The sequence below is a fragment of the Cyrtonyx montezumae genome, unplaced genomic scaffold, assembly GCF_038088225.1.
Source record: "Cyrtonyx montezumae isolate F1298 unplaced genomic scaffold, pur_monq_1.0 scaffold_1, whole genome shotgun sequence".
Classification (NCBI taxonomy): Eukaryota; Metazoa; Chordata; class Aves; order Galliformes; family Odontophoridae; genus Cyrtonyx; species Cyrtonyx montezumae.
This window is the reverse complement of record NW_027071825.1, coordinates 18,298,510-18,315,772: the sequence shown is the minus strand read 5'-3', so window position 1 is coordinate 18,315,772 and position 17,263 is coordinate 18,298,510. Positions and strand designations below refer to the sequence as shown.

Here is a 17,263-nt window from a genome sequence, read left to right as displayed (position 1 = left end):
CCAGGTCATCTAGGGAGCACCCGAAATGCAACGCACGTATCCTCAATGTAACACCCCGAAGTACCAGTCACACCCCAGCACGTGGCCTCAACCCACAGATGGGGTGTCCCAAGCCCAACAAAGGCAGCTCACTGGTCCAGGATGTATAACATCGTAACAGGAAAAGGAGAGGTCATGAGTAAACAGTGATGATACAGTATGAATTCATGCCAATGCACTGTTTGGTCTCCAAGAAAAATAAAAGCTTACTAAAATGAGATTATCCTTGGATTTACCTATCATTTTACCCTGAACTATTAACAGTTGAACAGGCTTATGGAAGAAGTTCATTCTGGTGCCTATAAACACACACCCTAAATCACGTTGTACACAATTACAACAAAGGTTGGACAAAATGTAAACAAAGAACCCTAAACTTACAGTAGCAACAAAGTATTTGTGTCTTCCTCCTCCCTCCCACTCACAAACCACACAACAAAAGAAAAACATAAACATTAAGAGAAAGGAAATAATTTATTAGACTTTAAAAGCAAACTAACATACATTTATCATGTAAGTCTTCTGACAATATAAGCATACTTGGAATCTTTAAGACGAGAAGTATACACTCTGCCTTAAATACTTTAGAAATGCTCTACGCACAGTTCAAGAGTCCCGATGATCACACCTCTTCTTCCCCAAGCTTCAGAACTCTTGAAAGAGATGGAACACAAAAGGAACCTGGAACATCACAAAGGCATGTTACCAGTGTGAACAACTAGACAATAGTACTGACATGCCTTCTTTTGGCAAATAAATGGAAAGATGGTTAATATTATAAAACTTTCAGAGTATCTGAAAAAAACTGACTTAGCAAGTACAGGATGTATTAATTTTACATTAAATGAAAAAATGATAATGTAATACAAAATCCACAAAAAAAGAAAACGTCACTACCACCAACACTACCTCAGTGAAGAGAAGGATGAAAGAAACAACAAAAAAGTAACAGTGGCTAATAGATCAACTCTGAACTCTATTACTGCACTGTGAGACACTTAAGATTTTGCTCTGCTCAGAAATGAAGACAAATGTACAAACTGAAAATCGACACAGTTTCTCATACACTAGAAAACAGTCATCAAACGTTCTAAAAACACATCAACGCTTTAGTAACATTAATAATGGCTTTCTGACATTTTAAATGAAAATATTATTCTAATTATTCATTTAAAGAAAAAGACAACATCCTCAGTTTGAGCCCAGCACAGCTCCACACACATCAGTGACACACTTCTAGCTCAGACAAGCTAAGGAACTGTATCAGAGATTAAATAAATTATATGACCTTTGAGAAGAAAGGTGAAAGCCACCTTCTAAGATTAGGAAAGTTCATTGCAACTGTTCACCCAACAGATAACTTTTTTTTTTTTTCCCTGGAAAAGTGCTACTTTTTAAATTGATAGATTAATTTGATTTTAAAATGCATAAGCTCCTCCCCAAACCTATTCTAGGTGAGAACTTAGAGGTGGTTGAGTGCTATGGGAAACATTGCACATAAAAGGATACAACAAGAAAGGATACACTCTGCATGACAGTATTACTGCAGTATTTACGCAGGAATGTTTCTAAAGAAGAACAGCAGAATGTTGTTTAATTTTACTTAATCTCAAAATTGCACACACATTAACTTTATGTTACCTATCATAAACAAAAATGTATAACTTAATAAAACACACTTTCAACCCATTGTGAGATTTGATGAAGTCTGGTGAACCCATCAACAAAAACTCCATATTCAAAAGAAAATCCATCTTTAGGCATTTCAGTTAGCAATAAGTCACACAGTATTCTAATAAACCACTATGTGTTATTTTCTCTACAAATAGGAAACATTTATAGAGAAAGTAATAATTTGCAATAATGTTTATGAATTAATCACAGCTTCTTCCTGTTTAAAAAAAATCAAATTTTTAACTTATATAAATTCAATCTCCTTACAGAAAGGAAAAAACAACACTGTGACACGGTATAAATCAAGTTTGAAGTTCCACAAGTGTCTGCATAAGTGTCAAATTTATATAAAGGAATTCTGCATGACAAATTAGCATTCAAAGTATTTCAGCAGACATAGGAAGAAAAACACATCCAGTGCAGAAAAAGGGTTCTGTCTCATCATTAGCATGCAAGTGAAAGAAATAACTTGTACTTTGCCTAGGATTCTTAGGGGATGTCAATTAGTCTGTGGTGCATTATGTGACTGTCACATATTAACAGTCAAGGCGTGGAAGAAGCCCATCTTATCCACAATTTACTAAACCCATGACACCAAAGCAACCTCTCAGATGTAGCAGCAGATGTCAGCAAACTTTCAGATGTACAAATAAGTCTTGAGCGATTGCTCACTTTAAAAAAAGCTTCTGAGTTGAAATCAATATGATTAGTAACATAGTAAGCACCTGGTTATTGTCTTTATGCAGATCAAGTATTATTTAGCATGCTTAATAAAGTCAGAATCAAATTTAATGCACTAAGCTGGCTGGAAAGACATGAAATGCCTAAAATTAGTGTTTAAGATTTTACTTCTAAAGCTTTCCACTACATAAAAAATACACTGTTTCCTTTTCCAATTAAAAAAACTTTAACATTCTTCTTATCACACACTAGAGAAAATAGAATACTTTTTATTTATTTAACTAGGAAGGAATAAGAGTGAAACAATTCACACACCCTTGTTTCTAACAGCTTAGAATCAAAGCTCATTCATCTGCTTTTAGTAATCAGCACAGAACAACACCTGTAAAAACAAGTCATCTTTTATTAAACCAAAGATATTCATTTGTGGTTTGCAAGACCTATAAGTCAAAGAAGGACCTGTAAGACCAAACAGCACCTTAGAAATGAGGTAAACAAGCTCAACTGAGACCTGATGAGAAGTCAGCAGACAGAACAAGAAGCCTACAACTGAAGTAGCAAATAGAAACACTACCCTCACAATAACAATACCTAGGGAATCAAAACAATTTTTAAATATTTAAACCACTTGTTCACATTTCAAACAGAGTTTTTTTTCTAAATAAAGACATCCAGATTAAAAAACATACAGGAGTAAGCAACGTTTTTCTAAAGCACTCAACCTGAGCTTTAAATTCTAAGATCAAGAGATGGATAACCAGAATGATGTTCAGTCGTAATGCACATTTCAGATAAAATGCTCTTCAAATTTGAGCTCGCTACCTTATCAAAGGGTTCAGGCTGAGAACAAAGTGGTTCTGTGCTATCACATGAAGTAAACAGTGCAAATCTGAGACAATTCACTACCCGAAATTTTGGGGGCCATGAAATTCTTCACAATTAAATTTGAGCCGATTTTGCTTAAGTTACTTTAGTATAAAGCAAATAGTTGAGAGTAAGCACTAGTGAAGTGAAGCTGTACAATATGAAGTGATTACGTTCTGCTAGAAATTAATTTCTCATCAGTTTAGATAAATGATAAAAAAAAAATCAGCACCAGTGCACTCCGTAGCGAAGGAAGCCTCAATTAGTGCAATATTAAGTAACATTTTCTGAAACACTAACATTCCTAAATCAGACAAGTTTAAAGGATGCTGCAATAGCACTAAGATCTCATTTACAGAGGCAGCAGAAGCAAGTTTATTGCAGCAAACAGGTATCTGAAATAGCCTTACAGTATGCATGGTGGGACTGAGGACAGGAAAGAGCAAAGATGCCACTCCTTTTGAATCCAAAAATCACTGAACATTATTAAAAATGTAAAAGCTTACATTCCATGAGGTCAATCCCCCCAGGTTCCAACCTGACAGGATTAAGGTTCAGAAAATACAGATACCTATCCTACGATCTCACGATTAGGAAAACAACATAGTTTAGGTTTCTATAACAGAGACAGAAGCAATATTTAATCTTATAACAACTACATATCCTACAGAATGGTTTCCTAATACAAGAGCACATTTTATAAAATAGTTTTGTATGGAGTATTTCTCTTTCACCACCGCTATACCTAAAACAACCATAAAAAGAATAAAACAAAGAAAGCCACCAAAATGAAAAAAAAACCAAAACAATTTTTAGGCAAAGAATCCATACCTTTTACTATGTTCTATTTTTTTCTTTTAACTTCGTTGGAATCCTGCTTTGGTCTAGCTGAACGAGCAAATTGCTGAGATTCTGTTAAGGACTACAAGCGTCAATAAATAAGCAGAAGTCAATCAAGACGCAACACAATCCTAGTCAAAACTAGGACCTGACTGAACTGTAGTACACTTTAACAGAGCATATCCTAGAGATCACAAAAATCTATGGAACATTTAATTCAAAAATAAGAAAGGGTAAAAAAAAGATTTTAAAGTTAAACAACAGGGCAATCCAATCAAAGAAGTATAGAAATCCCCACATATACATATACAATTATATACAAATCAGTTACTTAGGGGGGGATGTGTATGTGATGATAAAAAAATAAATAGAAACACCCAACCAACAAAGCAAAACAAACACTTCCCAAACCTGCTAACAGGTTTAAACAATTCAAAAACCCTATGTAATTTAAATGCAATGGCTATATGTTTTAAATTATCTTTTGGTTTGGGTTGGCAGGATCAAAGAGTAAAGAACAGAAAAATAATTAACTCTTAAGTAAGGCTGATTTACTTTCCTATTTCACAAAAGGTCCCCCTATTTATTTTTAAGATACAATAAATTTTACAATAGTACACTAGGTTTTGCTGTCTAGTTTTCCTAACATTATCTCTTCTTTATAGAGATTTCTAACACAAGTAGAACACTCTACAAACTCAAAACTATACAGACAGAATTTAAAAAGAACGCAATGTATGTATCTGAAGAAAAAAGATACAACGACCATGGGTTTTTCAAATAAGACATATCCATTTGCTTCTTTTAAAGCTTTAGCAGCTGCTTTTTCATTAGGAAGTCCAACAAAAGCCTGACCCTTCATACGGCCTTCTTTCATCAAACGTATATCAAACCTAGAGAAAAAAAAAAGATTTAGGAAATCATAAAATAAAATCACAGAATCACCACAGTTGGAAACTACCTCCAAAATATCCAGTCCCATCATCCACCTACCACCAGTATTTCCCCGGTAAACCATGTCTCTCAGTACAACATTTAAACATTGAACACCTCTAAGAATGAGTCAAACACCTTCCTGGGCAGTCTGTTTCTGTGTCTGACCATTCTTCTGGAGAAAAATACACTCCATGTCCAACCTAAATCCCCCCAGTGCAACTTGAGGCCAATCCAACTCATCCTACTACTAGTTACATGAGAGAAGAAGCCGACCCCCCCATCTCACCACAACCTCTTTTCAGGGAATTGTAGAGAGAGATAAGGTCCCTCCTGGGTCTCCTCTTCTCCAGAGGAAACAATCCCAGCTCCCTCAGCCTCTCCACATAAGACTTGTGCTCCAGATTCCTCAGCAGCTTCATTGCCCTTCTCTGGGCACACTACACTTTCTTGTAGTGAGGGGCCCAAAACAAAGCACTGTACTTGAGGTGCAGCCTCACCAGGGCTGAGTATAGAGGGATGTTATGTTCCTGCTCCTGCAGAAAAAGTTTATAAAGTTAATAAAGATTTCATTTTAACTTACATATTTCGCTCCATTTCTGACTGGAAGTCAACGTATCTTCCAAAAATGAACTTGAGATCCTGGAATTAAAGGATGGATGTAAGAAGGAAGTTGCTAAAAAGCCTTTTTGGTAAATACTTTATTCTTCTTGTTTACATACCTTTTCTTGCACTTGTTTAGCCAAATTCTTCACATATATCCTGCAATTTGGTTCACCTGGCTCATAGTTTTTGAAAACAGAAAATTTTTCCATTTCTTGAAGAAGACAAAAATAGACAACTGTTTTATATTTTTACTCAGTACAAAACAAATTATTAAATATGTGGTAAATTAAGAGACAATACTTAAACTTTTTATTACAACAAAGCAAACAGCTACTATCACATATTTTATTCTCATAGCTATACCTTCTCTAGAAAGTCTGTTTTTTTCTAGTTCTCTTCTAGAAATAAACTCTGATGGTATTTCATCATCTTCTTCCTCTGTTTCCATTTTATCATTTGAGCTAGGAGTTGGGAAAATCCTTCCAAATCCTGTGTTATTGATTTCTTCTGTGGTAGCATAAAGATCTGTAATTTGAACACACGATAAAAGAGGTTCAGATGATTGTTCACATGAGGAACAACAGGCTAACAGTACATCCATTTTATTAACATTTAAATATATCAGATTGTAAAGAAATCCGAATGCATCCGTAAGGAAAGTCTTAATTCCTGACAAATAAAATTTGTTCTACAAAATCAACTGTAGTACCAAGAAAAGTCACAGCCTATGGCAGTTTAACTAATTAAATTAAACAGGCCTACTGTTCAAGCCTGTATTATTGGTTCACTTAATTTTCATTTAAAGAAGATGTAAAATACTGAAAAAGCAGACTAACCCTACAAGAAACCATCACACCCTCACTGCTGGCACTGCCCAGCATTTTTACTGCAGATTATCAGTGTAATACAGAGAAGAAGCTGGCAACTATCTTAAAATTCCAGCTCTTAGAGCTAGAAAATGAAAATCTAAAACTTGATCCATTCAATTACAAGATAAAATACTGAGAATGCATTTGTACTGTACTTGCTACAGGCAAACAAAAGTTAAAAATAAAAACAAACAACAAAAAAGGTGCAGTTCACCATATACACACATACTACAGTACAGAAAGACCTCCAAAATCCTCCACATCCTGCAACATATGAAAGCACAGAGCTCACCTTAACACAGGAAAAGCAACAAACACAGACCAGATGCAAGCTGGATTCTTAAACTCTGATGTATACTGCCTAAGATATAGCCTCCAATACAAAAGAAGAATGAATAGGATTCCGGGCTCTGAATTTTAGCAGACTTCTGTACACTGAAACCACATGAAGTTCACGTTAAATAAATCTGAAGTACAAATGCTTACCAATGTTTTCTTCTCTTTCAGATTTTGTCTGAAGAACAGATGGGATGTCAGTAGTAATATGGAACTCAATCTTTTTATGACCTACATGCTGCGGTTGCTCAAAGACATCTGAAGGTGACAGGGCAGGGTGCAAATTACTGTTTAAAACAACAATATGTTAAAGATTCAGACAGGCGCTTATTTTTCTTGTTTATGTTACTGACAGCTTTTCATAACTGGTACTGATGCTGCTCTCACACAGTGAGAAAACATTCCAACCCAATTTCAGGAAGAAGAAGGCTGCTAAAATGAACAGACAAACTTGTATTCACAACCGATAATTACTAGATAGAAACTCCAGCAGCTACTGTGCCACAGTACTGCAATTTCAAAAATCAAGATGATCTAAACGAAATCAGTTCTTATTCTTCTCCTCCCCCCCCATTTTTTTCTTTTTTAGAATTACCTCAAGCAGTACATACTGATCACTTCTGTCAGCACTGTAACACAAACTTGATTTTTTTATACAAATTTTTTTTGACAGCAAAAGAAAGAGACAGAAGTAGGCACACTTCACACACTAAGTTTTTGAACAGACTTTACATAACAATGTGACCTTGCTAGCAATTAGGTCCAAGTTATGAACCAGAGAAGAATATTTTTATTAAAACAATACCATAGAGAAAACAATGCAGAAAAAGACATTTAGCAAAAAGAATATTTTTCTGAAAATATGCAAGTGGACAATAACACAAACCTGTGGGGAGTGCATGTGGGAACATTCAGCAAGTCCTTAATTCTCTGCTTTTTTCTAACACCACGCTTCTTTGTGTTTATTGGTCTTTTAGGTTGAAGGGTCGCCAATTCCATCAATTTGGTCAATCTATTATAAATAAAACAAAGTTAAAAAAAATCCAGATTGGTCCACATCTTATTTGAGAATACTCACATGTAAATATAGTCCTTCTCTCTTCCTTGAAGCCCTTGAAATGCAACTTTTCATAATATATTAAAAAAATACATTGACAAATATACCTCGTTACTTTCTCATTTACTTTTTATTTCATTTTTAATAGCAGATTAAAAAAATTTCTTCATTGAGTACTGTTTTAAGGCTTAACAACAGCTCTAATGTAATTTATTCCCAAAGCTGCAAGAGAATCACAACCTCTTCCCATTATTATTTCTCGTAGCAACACTTGCTCTATGTACAAAGAACATTTTGGAAGTCAGGAAGCAAAATTATTTAGGCTGAGTAATTTACTCCCTAAAATGAAGAAAACCAGAAAACAATTTATTGCTTCATTCATTGTACCTGCACACTCTTTTCACTATGAGTTTTTGGATTGCTTTTTTCAGACAATGTTAAGAAATCCTAATTTGTGTGTGCCACGTGGCCACATTCATCCTCCTACTATCATTCAAAACAGCACTGTCCTTCCATTATTTACTCACTCTGGAGCTTCCTTACACATCAGAAAAGACTATCTACAGGCTGCAAGTGATCAGAGATTTAACCAGTGGCTGAACTAGTATCCAGATAAGTAAAAACAATGTATTAAAAAAAGACTGTAAAACACACACCTCTCTTTTTCCTCCTCATTATCACTTTGATATTCTGATTCATCTCCACTAGATATTTGCTCTTCTTCCTCTTCAGGCAAAGGAGGCTCTTCAGGAGGCAGAGGTGGAATTGGTGGGGGAGGCACAGGCACTGGTAAATACTCTTCATACTTGTAATGAGAAGAATAAAAAAAGTGATGAAAGATTTTTACAAGTAAAAACTTTGTGGATCTTATTTTCCTTTGTGTATAATAAAAAGTCAAATTGATACATTACAAGATAGTAAGAAACAGCTTTACAGAGTACATTTGTAGTGCACATGTAAATACTTATTTATATAGACTTATACACCATTTTGATAAACAAAACCAGTAATTACAGATTTGCAGTAAAAAAACCCCACATTTGCTGCTTTCCAATACATACAAGTTTATGTCTTCATTCTTTTAATTTTAGGAGTTAAATATAAAATAGAAACTAGATCCCTGTGTTTATTTGCTTGTACAGTGTATGAAGTTTGTTTTTCAAAACCCTAAAAAAGAGAGCCCTGAGCTACTAAACTATTTTAGTTCCTACATCAAACTTTTTAAACAACTATCAGAAGTACACCCTATCTATAAGCAACAAGAATTTCAAGAAAGGAATTTGATTTTTCATTAAGGTTATGGAAATCACATATTAGAAGGAATTACCTATGCACAAAATCATTTTTGGAAGTTTGAACTCTGGATCTCTTATCACATTTCTTATATTTTATATATTATATAATTGCAAAGCCTTTTTCCAGTACCCAATACGTATATTTAAAAAGTTACCATGGGAGGGCGAGCAGTAATTGGTCCAAAAGGTGGAGGAAGATTCATTTTGTTCATAAGATGAAGCACCTGGAATGATTCAAGGTTAATACTTTCATTAGAGAAATACATATAGTTCCTTGTTTGATATCACAGCTGATTACTTCTGACAGGTCTAAGTGAGTACTTTTAATGACAGCACAACTACACAGGTTACTAAAAAATGTGAAAGCCAGGAAATGAGATGCAACAATAATGGTAAATACAAGCAATATGCTAAAAAGGCTAGTAAGAAGTACATAAAACATCACACTATGAAATTATAACTGTTCATAACTCAGAAGATTACATCCAGTTAAGCCTTCCACATCAGTGAAGTAGCAGTTTGTTATGTTCAATGAAGTCTTAAGATAGCAAAGAATTTACACAGGTTAACACTATCACAGTACAACTAACTTGTATTTAATACATCAAAAATTATTTCTGTGGATAATTAAAAGCGAAAAAAGGATGTATTTATTTTTATACTTTCTTTTTTGCTTTTCTTTTTACTTACCTGGACATAAAACTTGGGCACACTTGCCAAGGCATTTGCTATATTTGCTAGAATTGTACTTGAAGGTGGTGGATACAGATATTTGAGGCAAGAATTGATAGGAAATGTGAGGCTGAGAAAAAAGAATAAAAACAATGAATCTTAGCACCATTACCACAAAATAACTGATAACAATTAATGGTTACTAAAGTTCTACCTGTAAGTTACATTTGAAACATCACTGAAATATTACCATTTGCCCCAGAACAGTTATGTATCATTTTGACTGACTGGACCACCAGTTTTCAACATTAGGGAATAGATCTTTAAACACCATAAACCCAAAACTCAAAGTGCTGGATTATTTAGCCCCCCCCCCAAATATTCTTCACGTAGGTCAAAAAACAAATGGAGAAAAAAAGACCAAACTGTATAAAAACCAAACATCAATTATATTCTGCTATTACCATTAAGAGCCCACTCAGCTGCCAAACTTCTCTTGAAAAAGTGACAAACTGCACTTCTAGTGCAGTTAGCTTTTAGTGCAGCTATAGTGCAACCTATAGCTTCATGTCTCAAAGTATCAGTCACTACTCAACTATAAGGCTTTTAAACTTGAATAACTATGATTTTGTCTTTACAAAAAATATTTACACCTACACATGTAGAAAAGCAGCATACTAGAAAACAAAGTTACTACATTCTGTCTTGTTCAACAGTATATAACAATTTTCTCAAAATAAAACTTTACAAGAAAAAAAAAGTTAAGTTCAAAATATTAACCCATGGGTAGGTGCAATTCCATTCTCTATTTTAAGGCAGCTTGGTTCTCTCTTCTCTTCTTCTTTCACCGGCTCTTCTGAACTAAAAAATAACAGCATTAATTAAAACAGGGAAAAAGTTAACTGCCTTCCATAAAACTTTTCACCTCAATTATTCAGAAAATAAAAGAAATAGATCTGTATAGTATTTTTAGAACTTTTATCAATGACATTTCTACAGCAAACACAGCAGCCACATCTCCAAACCTATGCAAATAAATATTTATCCATACTGAAAAGTCTCCCTGTATTTAAACATTTCTCATTTAAATCTACCCACAGGAAGAGAACCAAAATTATTTCACATTACTCTTTGTTCAAAAGTTGTAAGATAAAAAGTACTGCTATTGATTTGTTCATATTTAGAGCAGACTAATTTTCAAAAGCTCTACAATTGATTTTAATGAGGCACAAATCACATAGCTTTTTATCACTTTGTTGCAGTGTACAGATAAGCCTGAAAACTTAACTAAACAATTTGTCTTTTTAATTAAATGGTTGACAAATATTTGAAATCCAAACTACTGCATTTCTTGATGATACTAAAAGTAGGTTTTACTTTTGTATTTTTATTCATATATTCTTTATACATTTGAATAGAGACTCAGTTTAATATTTGACCTGCTCATGCTTCAACATAGATACATGCCAACTTAGATAGGATAGCCCTATGCAATCATACCTGCATGTATCAATTTTGCCTGACTCCTGATTAGATTAGAAAGAAACATCAGGAAAACATTGCACATACTTTCTGATAGCAAAATGAAACTACACTGACACAAAAGAGAAGCAGAAGAGACTCCTTCAGCACAGGGAACCTGCATATCACAGAGATGATCTTACACAGACTGGAGTCTTGCTCTGTATGAAAACATGCAGAACTATCTGCTAGTGAAAGATGAATCCACAGGAATAAGGATGGGGATTATTTCAAGAATGAATGGAACAATACTAATGGGAGGAATGTAATCGCTTATCTACAGATTTGAACCCACCTATTAACATTACTAAAAGGCTATGATTTATCCTTTTACTTAACAGTATTAAGAAAATGTTATGAGTACAGAATTTCTTTACCTTGACCACACACAATTATCCACATACCTTTTACATTTGTCTGAGAGCGAAGGCTGGCTAAGTACCTGCACGCTATCTTGCTCCTTTGCAAATTCAACCACTAAAGTATGCCCTAAAAGTTTCAGCTGATGCAGTCTTGACAAAGCCTTCAAATGATAACAATGAAAAAAAGGAAAGAGAAGAGGAAAAACATCAGGCTGTTTCAAAGCAAGACTGTTTTAAATTTACTAGGCAACCCTGCAATAGGATGCAGTCCCAACTGCTTTCAAGGTAACCCTGTGCCACTATAAGCACAGGTAGTGACCCACAGTTCCTATTATCATACAGCTGCTTTTGGCAGTCTCTTTCTTGCCAGCAGGAAGGAAAATGATGAGACTGCACAGCTAGAACTGTTGCAGACACCTAGGTCATTTGAACACAGCAGTGGGGCTGCAGCCTTAACAACACTTACTACACAGACTAGTAAATCTCCATGATTTCAAGAAACAAACCCCTCTCTTACAAACTACGCACATGCTGTAGTCCACCAGAATTTCTAAATCACGATGCCTAACCATCACACTATGAAGCTCTAGTTTTCTGCAAGTCTTGACAGCCTGCAAACAACAGACGTAAAGCAACCTAAAACCACCACTGTTTATCTCACAGTCTTTGCACCTTTTTTCAATATTCCTTTACAGTATGACCTAATAAAACAGGCTAGAATATAAGAGTAGAATTCAGGACAGATGCTTTTCATCAGCCAGATTTAAAAGGCATCATTAGTACTATCTATTTACGTTCACGTTTCCCATCAGCACCACATTTTTCTTATTACTGAGGTTGAGCATGCAAGGCAGCCTTGAATTATTTACTTCACTACATCTGAATTTTTTCACACACCCAAGTGAGCACAAGACAAGCAACTTAAGTTTGTTTTACAGCTTACACAAGAATGCACAAAACATCCTAGACAAAATCCCATCAGCACCATCTCATGTGAGTTTGTCCTGCTCTAAGTAACAGGCTGGACTTTTTAATATCTTCCAAAGATGACATCCAAAGAGCCCTTTCAATCCATCTTTCCTATGATTCTATGCAAGTGTTTCTTTTGCAAATCCTTCTCCTTGTTGTGGTTTACCCTACAAGCAGCTAAACACCAAGCAGCCTTTTACTCACACCCACTTCCCCCCTAGAAGGACAGGAGAGAGTCAGAAAAAAAAACTCACAGGCTGAGATAAGAGCTATTTGTGAAAATGGCAGAGAGAATTAATGGTAATTATATTATACATACATATGAAGTTTATACATTTTTGTGTATCATTTGCAAATACATATAGTTGCTAACCACCTGCTGACCGATGCCCAGCCAGTCCCCAGGCAGCAGCTGCCTGTCTAGCCAACTCGCCTCCATTTTTCAAGGTTTACGGAATATCCTTTAGCCAGTTTATGTCATCTGTCCTAATTCTGTCTCCTTCCAGCTCTTTGTACTACCCACCCCCTAAACTGGCAGTGCAGTATGAGAAACTGAAACATCCTTGGTTCTGTACAGTACTGCTCAATAACAACTAAAACATCTGTCTGTTACCAACACTGGTTTCCCCCTAAAGCCAAAACACGGTGTCACACCAGATACCATGAAGTAAATCAATTCAGTCCCAGATGAAAACAGGACACTCCTAAAATAGTAATATTTTATACTGCTCTACACTAGATCACACGTAAAACATTCTGCAACAAAACTGGAAATTCAGAGAATCCCTTTGCTAAAGCATTTAATAGCAAACTTGAATACAAACCTTTACAGCAGCATTTTCACTAGGAAAAGTAGCAAAAGCAGTATGTTTCTGGAAAACAAAATGTCATACTGAGTTAAAATCAAAAAGAAAATTAAGAAAACTTCCAGTTACCGCTTCTCTAACTACAGCGTATGGTAAATGCTTGGGGCACATCCTTTGTAAGGATTCAGGATAAGAACTTTGCATTTCTGGGCAGTCGGAGCAGTGATACTGCCTATAAGGCAGAGCTGCGGGGCGTACCCCTGACCTCCCAATGAGCACCCCGCGGCCCCCCCACTCCTTCCAAAGCCGGCCAAGGCCGATGCCCTCCGGGTCACAAGGAGCCCTTGAGAATGCGCGCGGCCTAGGCCGCCTCCTCCCGCCCGCGCTCTCACCAGGCGCCCGTGGTCCGACAGGACGCGCACGGCCACCGCCCCGAAGTGCTGCAGCAGGTCCTCCTTCTCCGCCGCCGTCAGCTCGGCGGGCAGATGCCGCACGAGGAGCGTCCGGCCACGGCGTCGTGCCACACCGAGATGGAACGGCCCCGCACCTAGCGCCGCGCCACCCGCCCGCCCCTCCTCGCCGCCCGACGCCGCCATTGCAGCGCGAGGCCGGAAGCGGAGACGAAGCCACAAGTCGCGCGAGAACAGAAGCCACCTCCCACAGCCGGGCAGGCCGGCGGCGCTAGACGCCTCCGCCGCTGGGGCGTCACGCCCAGGGCGTGACGCGTGACGCGGGGGCGGGTCGGGTTTGGGCGGGAAGCGATTGCGGCTGGTCGAGTGGTGGCGACTGCTCCGTGTGACTCGCTGGCTCGCGTCAGATGGCGCAGCCTGTTTGTAGCTGCTCTGGCGCCGATGTTGGTGTCCTTGTGCCAATTAAATTGGGCGCCTCAGGCTGTCCCTTGGTGCTGAAGGATCTGTGGCAGCACAGAGAGGAATTCCTGCCTTGATTTGGGCAAATCAGGAATAATACTCCAAAGGGAAAAACTTCCCATGACCCTGCCTTTTTTAATAGTTAAAAGCTTGTCTTCACAGTAAAGCAGTTGTTGAAAGCATTTGTATTGCTTTCGGAATTCCGTTTTTATTAGCCTTGTGCTGATGAGACTCCTGTTTCCTCCCACTGCTTTACCTGAGCAGCACAGCACTGAGGCCATTCTGGCATCAGCTTAGCTGCTGTGCGTTTGGCCAAGGCAGGCAGCACGAATGTAGCACAGCCATAATCACAGACAGTAATCCTGGGCACGAGGAGTTCTGCAGACTTGAGTACAGGGGCAGTTACCAGTCAGCTCCCACTGAAACCAGACAGAGCCTGCTATTTCTTTTTTTTTTTTTTTTTTTTTTTTTTTTTTTTTTTTGAGGCCAAAGGTTTTGATCTTAAAAGGGGGGGGAAAAATCCAAAATTTGCTTGTTGAAATCTCAGCTTCTGCTATTTTTAATCAGCTGGTTGCTGACCAGCAAAATCTCCACCTGCATAGTTGGCATACTACTAGTGGTTCTGGATATAACTAACCCACAGTGCCCAGTGCCACTGTGCAGAATCTGAAGGACTCGGCATGCCATTAGGGAGAAAAAGCTGAGGAAATGCAGAGAGTTTGGAAATACATCAAAGAGCGAAGCAGAAATTTAGAAGCAATTTCTTAAAGGATCACACGCTGCATTTTTGTTGATCCCATTCACATAGGCTCAGCAACATCTGTGAACTCAAAGGCAATTGAAAGAATCGGCATAGAAGAAAACACTGCAGTGCACTTTCTCTATGACACCAGCAATACTGTGTTTTGTGATGTTGAAACTTCAGTACTGGACAGCTTTGTGAGATCTGTGGCCTATTGGCTGCATAAATCCAGGAGACTAAAATGCTGGTCAACGTGTAGTAACAGGTAGGAATGTTAGGATTGCAAAAGCAAATCAGTGGTGGCTTTGTTGCTCCATTCTGAGTAAAGTATACCTTTACATCCACTCCTGCATAATGATACAGAAGGACTTTTTATGCAGCAGATATACATTTTTCTAGCAAAACAAACGTTTCACTTTCATTTGTAGCTCTCTGATGCACTCCAATCTGTAGATTACTCACCAGGTAGTAGAATAATTACATAACCCAAAATACATTTTTTCTCTCAGAACTGAGAAATGAGATTGAGTTCTAGTCAGGGTACGGAAAAAAAAAAAAAAGAGGTGTTTTCCTGTGACACTTAACACCAAAGTGACAAGAAAAACGTCACTAACAAGTAGTATCTTGTAGCTGTTCAGCACGCCTGTCCCTCTCAGCACAGATACCTTCTCAGAGCTAATCAGTCTTCATCCTGACAGACAGGACCACTGAAGCTGAGCATCTTAAGAGTTTTAACAGATTATTGTGCAAGGCAAGAAGATAAAAAGTGTGTGGGTGTTGGAGTATTTTTTGTTCTCTAAGATGGAGAAAGAAAAAAACATTTTTTTCCTTTCCTCTTGTCTTTCTCCCCACATAAAAATGTTTTGTTTTCTTTTATTTAAACTTTCCAGGTTGTTAATTTTGTAGATACGTGAATAATAAGGTTCCTTAGCACAGATAAATCTTGAGTGTTGAACTTCTAGGTTTTGGAGTACTTTGCTCATACAGAGAAATTTTCAACGCACGTTTTTAATAATATCAATTTGAAGTGGAAACAGACTTGTTTGTATTGGAAAACAACAGGAAGGTCTCTATCCAGTCTCCTACTAAGAGTAAGGGTCATCACTGAATTACTACCATCACCACAGCATTCTGGGTTTTATCTACCCTCAGTGTGAAGAGTCCACAACTGCTCTGGGCAAACCTGTCCATTCTAACCACACAGAGGTGTTTTTTTACCTTTTATCCACTTGGAAGTGGCAGTGTTCATACAGATATGTTATAACTTCATGAAGATAAAATCTCAAGTTACCAATTGAATTCTACTGAGTTTGTAAAAAATAAGAAGTTAAAAAAAAAAAGAAAAAAGAAAATGATATTTGCAGAATTTTGTGATATTTTGGACACCATTAATTCATTACTGACCCCATAAATGACAGTCCAGCAGAGGCCAGAGGCAGATGACATTGTCCAGTGTAGTAGAAGTCCAACTCAGCCTGTCATTTACAGTTTATGAAGCCAACAAATGTCAGTGACATGTAGAATGATAAAAATGCAGGATCCCACTAGAAATACTGTAGGTTACTTTTAGGTGGTATGAGTTAATAGGCTCCTAACTCCTTGGAAAGCATACATGTGCATTTTTTAAGTAAAAAAAAATAAAGTGAATAAAAAAGAAAAAAAGTAAAGCTAGATTATGAAATCAGATACATTGTTTCTTGGAGCACTAAGATGCACAGAAGTGCTTTTACATCATTATCCTAGTGAAAGGAGACCAGAACAATTTTAAAATGTTCAGTAATAGTTGCATTGTTGGATGTCAGGATCTTACTGTTTTCAGTATTGGTTGTCTTTCTTTTTTGTTGTTGTTAATTTTATTTTATTTTATTTTTTGCTTCTAGATATTTTTTATGTCTCCAGTCAAAGAAAAAATTGTATATTCCAGTTGACAAGATATAAGTAAGCTGTGGCAAGTCACTATTAGCATGGAGCTGAGCTCAAGGTAGTATGCATTGTCTTTCCTTGTCTACAAAATACTGTGTGCCCATGTAATTAAGGACTCTCCAAGAGTAACCTAACACCTTGGAACTCCTATACAGCTAGGATTAGGAGGGCCAGTATAAGGAGGGTTTTAAATGATTCCAAAAAC

General features: G+C 36.9%; 1 protein-coding gene across 2 annotated transcripts; it reads right to left on the bottom strand.

The window, feature by feature from the left end:
* Positions 1–494: 494 nt before the first annotated feature.
* On the bottom strand, positions 495–14,120 carry RNPC3 (RNA binding region (RNP1, RRM) containing 3). Of its 2 annotated transcripts, none has more exons than XM_065742591.1 (15): positions 13,917–14,120; positions 13,543–13,590; positions 11,792–11,910; positions 10,647–10,727; positions 9,885–9,996; positions 9,350–9,418; positions 8,556–8,704; positions 7,729–7,854; positions 6,993–7,129; positions 6,001–6,162; positions 5,754–5,848; positions 5,615–5,673; positions 4,859–4,991; positions 4,090–4,162; positions 495–1,607 (listed from the first exon to the last, which is right to left on the bottom strand). In XM_065742591.1, the coding sequence occupies exons 1-14, from the start codon at positions 14,118–14,120 to the stop codon at positions 4,103–4,105; spliced, it is 1,554 nt and encodes a 517-aa protein (XP_065598663.1). In that variant the 3' UTR covers positions 495–1,607; positions 4,090–4,102. The 2 variants fall into 2 exon arrangements, with proteins under 2 accessions (XP_065598663.1, XP_065598653.1); XM_065742581.1 differs by having other exon boundaries at positions 495–720.
* Between the last annotated feature and the right edge of the window lie 3,143 nt (positions 14,121–17,263).

Coding starts and splice junctions, on each gene's coding strand:
- RNPC3 (XM_065742591.1), bottom strand. CDS start 14,120: ATGGCGGCGTCGGGCGGCGAGGAGGGGCGGGCGGGTGGCGCGGCGCTA. Junction 11,911..13,542: donor GTGAAAATGCTGCTGTAAAG/GTTTGTATTCAA, acceptor TATCATTTGAAG/GCTTTGTCAAGACTGCATCA. Junction 5,674..5,753: donor CTAAACAAGTGCAAGAAAAG/GTATGTAAACAA, acceptor CTTTAATTCCAG/GATCTCAAGTTCATTTTTGG.